At 37.8% G+C, this 7,878-nt stretch overlaps 1 protein-coding gene across 1 annotated transcript; it reads right to left on the reverse strand.

Moving 5' to 3' along the window:
* Window positions 1-2,026: 2,026 nt before the first annotated feature.
* On the reverse strand, window positions 2,027-7,019 carry LOC135248260 (HUWE1-associated protein modifying stress responses). The gene is made up of 4 exons (XM_064322667.1): window positions 6,588-7,019; window positions 5,517-5,597; window positions 4,588-4,863; window positions 2,027-3,958 (listed from the first exon to the last, which is right to left on the reverse strand). The coding sequence occupies exons 1-4, from the start codon at window positions 6,781-6,783 to the stop codon at window positions 3,714-3,716; spliced, it is 798 nt and encodes a 265-aa protein (XP_064178737.1). The 5' UTR covers window positions 6,784-7,019; the 3' UTR covers window positions 2,027-3,713.
* Between the last annotated feature and the right edge of the window lie 859 nt (window positions 7,020-7,878).

Here is a 7,878-nt window from a genome sequence, read left to right on the forward strand (position 1 = left end):
TTAAATTGATAAAGCATTGCAATATTGTGGCTTTCTTGTGCTTGTTCTTCTTTGTGTAATTTTTCAGAGCCAGAGGCAGAATCATACATTGATCAAGGCACAGAAGCTCAATGCAGCCACCTAATGCGCCATGGCCATTTTATTTTGTTATCGCTCAAACATAGAGCAATTAATCTTCTTAGTACCTTATGGTTTACTTTTATTTCCAAACACATTTAGCACAGAAACAGGATTTTCAAACCATTGTTGGATTCATTGATAAGATTATGAAGGGAGGGAAAATCAATTGAAACAATCCATTGTTCACAATTTATTAGCCTCATTGCTTTCTCAATTTAAAGCTGTTTTTATGTGTAGGTCACAAATGCTATTGATATCATATAAAAAATATCTATATTACTGTATGCTAATGTAATTTTGAAAAACAAATTCAGAAATTAGCAAATGTAAAGCTAGTAAAATGTAAAGCTATCAGATGCAACCAACAGGCTATGCTTTCTGAATTAGATAGATAGATAGAAAGATAGAAACTTTATTGATCCCGTAGGGAAGTTCCCTTAGGGAACTAAGACAACTGGCCAGTGAGGTACATAGGATATTAATACATTCTAACCAAGACTTCATAGATCCATAACTTTAAATATGCCTTGTAGATTATCTGAGCAGTCCCTACTCTAAATAATGGATTGACTAATAATTCAGTGTAGATTAAATTCAAAATCAGGTTTTCTCTTTTTTAAGGTTAATGTAGGCCCCTATGTGTACTTCTATCCAGTGGTTTCAAGGGAAGTGCATTCAGGCGGGCTTGTTTCATGCTCCAGTAATTACTTTTAAAATATTTAAAACAAATTGGGATGCACTATTAGAAGGAAATATTTGTTCTAGACAGCAGAAATGAAGTTCTTCATTGGCTTACCCATTTGCATCAGTGCAAATTCTTGGCCGAAGTCTGCCAATCTATAAGTATTTTTTACTATATGCCTGAGAATTCTGTGTGATATTTCCCGTCCTCCACACCCCTGATGCTTCTTACTGTTAGGTGTGAGGTGCTTGGGTCCAAACATAAAAAAAATGACAATACTTTAACCAACAAATATAAGACCAACAGGACACGAAAAACAATACACTGCTTTCACTTTCTCCTCGTCAAGCTAATGGCTCTGTTCCTGAAACTTACGATCACATGTCAATATATATGTGGGAGGAACTAGAAAATACTATGGAAATACAATTTCACTCATAGTGGTACAAATTGTATATTGGCAGAACACTTATCGCCATTAACTTGGGATGGCTAGCAGTGGCAAAGACATTAAATATGATTAAACCTGTATACAATGTTCTTACAAATTGTAGATTTCTTTGGATAATGCAATCGCATTATATTTAGAATGGCACAAGTAGTAACAGTATTGAAGACTAAGGAGCAATATCTGAACAATTCAAGGTAAAAAAAATTCCAGATATTCAAGCCGAGGACCTTTAGCTACATTCATCCCTGAAATCTGTATATATCTGTATGAGTGCTGTGTTTGAAATCAGTGGCCAGGGTTTCAGCTTTCACAGAACTGGTACATCCCTGAAAACTACAAATCTCTGTTTACATGGTTTTGGGTTTGTTACCGTCACATCAATACCCTTACAATGGTGCCACCCAGTGGATGGAATGTGATATATTGATGAAGTTCACTGCATTTGTACTGTACACAATATATTGCATTAGGACAAATTAATCTTTAACCTTTTATATTTAAATCAAGACCAAAGTTTAGGTTGAAGTATGACAATTTAAACATCTCCACTGTAGATCTGGTGAAAAATGCAATACCAGCATTGTGCCAAAGAACGCCCCAGTACAAAGTATGCAGCTATTCTTCAATGCTAATGAGGGGATGCTTAGAGATGCATTCAAGCAATGATGTCAAATTTGTATCCTGAAAGTATTTACAGGAAATGCTTACATTTTTCAAACATGTTGAGAACCAAAAGCCACCAAGACCTAACTGCCAGTGTAATTTAGGCTACATTTAAATGAACATAACCTTTTATTGTCTGAAATATTCCATTACAGAGTGAACAAAATACTCATACATGGTCAACTTCAGAAACCGCTGCGGGGGAATTTTACTGATGAGATATTCCCTGCAATTGAACAGATATTTAATGGGTTTCAAATTGCTAACAAAAACAATGTATGCAAGTTGTACTTTGTGCATTTGAAAACTCCACACCTCTTATAAGTTAGAGGGAACATTTGTGTTGCAACATAACTAAATTTCTTAAATTGCATTTCTTCAGAAATCACATATGACTGCTGAAATTCATTGGCATAGCTCGTGAAAACTAATCTGCAATACTCATGCAGACTATATGCAAGTAATTGCAGTGATGGGGTTGTCTTATGACTGCCAGCAGTGATCGACAGTGAATAAAACAAAGAACATGATTGATTTACTGCCAATTGCATAGCCAATGTAAGAAATTATACTAAAATGTTAATATACATACAGATAGGTGTCAAGCTTTGAAAATGCAAACTTCAATGATACTTTTCATTTTCCTTTTAAGAAAACACAATGGCCAATTTCATTATCCCATGTGCACGTCTTCCTATATTTGTATGTGCCCAATGCCAGACTAACACACAAATGCTTGGGTGTCAGCAATACAGCATACTGCATCAGTATAAAAAGAAAGCACTGCTTTCCAGGCATCGAATCAGAATCATAGGAACACACCACCATCTATTTGTCCGCCATACACCCTTTTAAATCAGGAAATCTGAATTGCATACTGTGGAGCCTCAACGGCAAATGTGCAAGATCAATGATAGGACACTAACCAAGTTTAAAGGATACCTGAAGTCACCCATAGTTAAAAGCTTGGTTTCTTTAATGCAATAATAATTATACAATAACTATTTGATGGCTTGCACTTCTTTTTACAATATGTATCACATGTACCATACCAGCACCTAAATGTATATACATTAGATAATGTTAAAATAGACAAAAAGTGTTAATGAGGGGACACATATGACAATTGTCACGCGGTAGCATTAAAAAGTGAATCATTTAAAGATTGTACTCAGGGTTAGGCATTAAGTGCATGACCATCTCAGCACCCTTTCTGCTATGTCATACAATCACCAGAAGTAGCAGCTGCTTTAAAGTAGTTAAAATCCAAGTGTCTTATAATTCAAAATTGCCATTTTATTGGAGTTAGGACTAATGCGTGAAAAAAGTAAATTCCAAGTTGCAAGCTGCGTATGCAACAAAATGTCATGAATATATATATATATACCGAGTTATTAACTGGTTTTATATATATACAAGTATATATAAGTATATTCAATTGGAAATATGGCAATAATGCTAAAACTGATCAGATCTTAAATCCCTTCAATACATGGGAACATGTAAGGTCACTTCAGCCTTCAAGCTTGGAAATGTTACCATGATGATCTTGCTCAGTATTAAGACAAATCTCAGAGCTGAGAGGAAAACAGAAAGCCATTATTAGCAAGAAATACCAATTGCAGCAGTTTGACACAGGGAATCATTCATGAATTCAACTCATCTGAATAAATGGTTTCTTTTTACCATGGCAATGGTTCCTTTGACAAAAAAAGATGTTTTTTTTTTTTTTTTTTAAGAGTAAGTGGCTTTTTGTTTTTTCCTTACTTGAAGCAGCACGGTACAGTGAAAATCAGTTCAGATCATTCGATTGCGTTTGTGAGTTGGCGAGTCTGTGATGACATCGCCACACTGGGCTGAGGTCCGCTTCCTAGTGCCACCATTGTCTAAATGGAGTGCCATTTCTTCCGATATGAAAGTGTTCAAGTCCACATCATGGAGTCCATTTCTCCTGCGACTCGGGTTGGAGCTGCTGCTCACATGAGTAGGAGACCCAGGAGTACTGGAACGGACACTTATGCTGGCCATTGCTCCACTTAGACCTAAAAAATATATTGAAAAAGGAGCCATTTAAATTTAGTTTGGGATCACCATCAGACTTCAAAACATGCTTGAATTGTGTTCATTTTAAAATGTGAAAAATCTGCCAGCAAGCACAAGCAGACTAAATATTCACCAAGGTCAAATAAGGAAAGAAAGGGATTTGAACCCCAAATATAGATTTCCTAGTTCAAATTCATGGCTTTAAAACTTAAACATGCAAAGTACTGAGGCTCTCTTCCCACAAACTAGGATCACCTAGGCCTCACCTGCAGTTCCCAATGTGGCCAATGCCACAGCACCTAGAGAGATTACCCCCATGGCAGTCTAGCAAATGTAATGTTTAAAGTGTGAAATCCATTGAAAATGGCAATCTTCTTGTGCTTCCTTTTGCTTGGGATTTCAACATTTTTGCCAGGTTCAACATTTGGTTTCTTATGAACCAGCCACTCCAGGTGGCAAATATGGCACTGTCAATTTGACAACTTTGATTTATTTGAATATAACTTTAGAATTGTATATATCTTACAGCTATATATATATATATTATAAGCAACTGCCTCTGAGAACTGGCTACAATGTTCAACCACATGTTAAGTAAGGCAGAGAGGGAAAAAAGGCTCAGGTTTACCGTGCAATGCAATGGCTTCTCTGAACGGCTGTAAATCAGTCTCTACAGATGAGCTAGTTTCAGAGGAAGGTGCCCGGTTCGGAGACATAACAGTCAGTTTTGGTGGAGCTTTAGAAGTCCTTGGTGGAGGTACTTTGCCACACAAGAAACTGATTAAGTCCTCTCTTCGAATCGTTCTTCGTCTCTTTTTAACCCATGCCAAAACATCCTTATTGCGACGTTGATAGCCGATCTGAATTCCTAGGTCATAACTTCTTTGATGAGCTTCTATGCTTTCTGTTGAACAAGAAAAAAGTAATTTGGAAAATTATATGGGCACAAGACAGTTCCCTGATACATTATGCAATAGTAAATGCATCTTATCACAATCAATGCTGCATTTGTGATGAAGGGACAATATACAAATTACATAATGTAGTACTCTGGAAAAGTGAATATTCAAGTATTGCTCAAAGATAAAATATGAATTAAATTATGCCCAGGTGGGCACACAGTTCAGCTGTGGCTTCTCATTTTAAACACCAACTGAATACACCTCATATGTTTGTTAACTCACACTGGGAACAAACAAGTTATAGTTTCAATACAAAACTAAAGATTAAAGTACAAGAATAAGTTTCTCTATTAAAACGACTGGTCCAACTGACAAATTCAGATATTCTGGAGTCAATCAGACATAAAAAAGCATAAAATGTCACACTAACAAGAGAGCGCACATTCTGATCCGTGTGTGTACTACAACGATCAGGACGTGTTTTAGCAACCTGCAAGTAAGCTGGCAATTGTTACCAATGTCATAAGAAACAAACACTCAAACTACGCTTCATGGTAGAAACCGTAGCTCTGCCGCCCATTTGAAGTATAGCGTTTTAATAAGAGAACACGAGACAGTAAGTTGGCTACAGAGCACTTATAGGTCTAAAACGTACCTTTATACAGATTGGTTACAGCTGTTGCCGCATTCTGAAACGGTACCCATAGCGAGAGTCCCTGTTGTTGACATACTCGGTCTATAGGAAGGGAAAACAGGAAATTCTGAATGCTGACGCAAGGCATTCACAAGTGATCAAACAGTATATGGATGACTGAATTGCTGTCCGTTTCTAGACAGCTAGTGGGATTCATAGATTCAAAGCATCATGTTAACACACAACAGTATCGGCAGCAACTTTATACACAATTCAGTAGGCCAGATTTCCAGCTGTATTTGCTAGATAGCCAAGTTACGCCATCTTGTTTGGTCACAATTCTGGTTACACATTTTTACTTAATCTGTAGTACATCGCCTTTAGCGTTTCAATTGTCTCAACCAACTCCTGAGGTTAACGCTTAATGACATCCTCCACGTCAATCAGTTATCCACTCTTTGATAACTAATTTTTAGATGTTGTCTACGCCATTTTGTTTTGTGTCAGGTCACTTTTTTCCAATTCGGCTCGCTTGCTAGCTAAAGAACTGCATTTCATCAGGATATGTATCAGAGTTTTCACCCGAGAGTACGGTTGGCCAACTAGATACACACGCAGCTATCTTAGAGTATGTGGAAAACTTGCAGGGAATAATTAGTGGCTATTGGTGAATTGTTGCTAGATATTTTTAGCTAGCCATCGAACTCCTCCCAGGATTTCGCCATTTTGTTCCTTTTAAGCTAGGTTGCTAGCTATGCATCTTGCTAAGCAATATTTTCCACAGCCATTACTAGACTACCAGCCAACATATCAGGCCAGATAGTGACTGCCCAGTTCTACAGCCAACGTTATCAAGAAAATGCCAGCGATCTATAACTAGCTAGACTGCTATAGCCAAAGCTAGCCACACGAAGACGCTTGCTAAACAAACCAGCTACTTCAAGTATAACGTTACCCATGTTTTCTGGACTCGCTTACTTGCTCTGTGTCGCTTTGTTCACCTAACATGCCAAGTTAAAACACCTACATAGCGAGCAAATCTAAATCTCGTATGGTGATGAGCAAAAAAATAGCTTCTTAATATATTCGGACCTTTGTAGAGCTGTGCAACCGCAGTAGCGGAGTTCTGGAAGAGGTGCCACAGTTTCTGCTGGCTTTGATCAGCCTCCTCCTCATTCGGCTCCTCCTGTTCGGCCTCGGCCAAGCACTGCCGCTCCCATTTCGTGAACCAGTGTTCGGGGCCATGTTCCTGGATCTCTGCTTCTCCCTCCTCCTTCTTATCCTCCATTACAACACTTAATCCCCTTTTAAATATAAAATATGTTTCCAGTACTGGTGACACTTATCGCGTTAGTAAGGAAAATATATATCCGTCATGGGCACATTAACCAGCTAATTCCTACTTCCCACTTATACGCAGTTACTTCGTAACCGCTTGCAATGCCAAACAAACTGAACCTAATACGACACTGACCCGTTGTATGCTGAAAACATATTACCCTGCTGGCCACAAAACTCCGCCTGTTCAAATGAAGTACAACAGCAATTGGCTACAGAGGCCCCTAGTCTGCGTTTCTAAATTATTCTGGAGATTTCATTGGCTAAGTGAAGGTCATGTCACAACGTTAAAAACCCTTGCAGCTTGGTAGAGAAGTTTGAGGCGGTTCTGTCCCCTAGCAATTGGATGAACAGCTGTGAGCTGCTGACGTTGCGGTCTGGTACACGCCCCGAAATAAACCAAAAACAAACATGTCACGTGTAAATGGAAGGGATAATATAAGTTTTTTTAATTGACTGCGTTGCCACGTTCATAAAAAAGAGATCCTTCTGAATAAAGGCATTCCTTTATACGGAATTTTCACGGCTTAATTCTCTTGTGAGAGAAGACTTACTTTTGCATTGAAATACTCATTGCGATCATTAGACTATGATCTGGTCCGCGCATTCTCACCTGCAAACACACCCACACAGTCTACTTGTGATGTGTAATTCGTTTTAATTGAATTAATTAATTAAAAAGACTTAGTACATCCTGAAATTCCTTCTTCTATTAAGCTAACAGCATTTCAGTCTTCAGGGCTGTATAGTATAATGGTTTGGGTACGTTGTAACTCCAAGGTTGTGGATTTGTCTTCAGCTAGAGTGCTGCCATTGTACCCTTGAGCAAAGTACTTAATCTGAATTGTGTAAGTAACATATCTGGCTGTATAAATTTATTGTATGAAAAACATAATATTGCTCTGGCCAAGATCATCTACATTATCATACAATTCTTTCTGTTACATGTGTGTTGGTTTTATGAAGGCAGACAAACCAAACAAAAGAAAATTCATTAATGAGGACGTTTTGAGTTGCTTATAAATTCATGCAGTTGAGGTTGTGT

This window comes from Anguilla rostrata, chromosome 2 (assembly GCF_018555375.3).
Source record: "Anguilla rostrata isolate EN2019 chromosome 2, ASM1855537v3, whole genome shotgun sequence".
Lineage (NCBI taxonomy): Eukaryota > Metazoa > Chordata > Actinopteri > Anguilliformes > Anguillidae > Anguilla > Anguilla rostrata.

Excerpts from the sequence above, each read along its gene's own strand:
- LOC135248260 (XM_064322667.1), bottom strand. The coding sequence starts at position 6,783 with ATGGAGGATAAGAAGGAGGAGGGAGAAGCAGAGATCCAGGAACATGGC. Across the intron at positions 4,864-5,516 it reads TGTAACCAATCTGTATAAAG|AAAGCATAGAAGCTCATCAA; the intron begins GTACGTTTTAGA and ends CTTGTTCAACAG. Across the intron at positions 3,959-4,587 it reads AGAAGCCATTGCATTGCACG|GTCTAAGTGGAGCAATGGCC; the intron begins GTAAACCTGAGC and ends TATATTTTTTAG.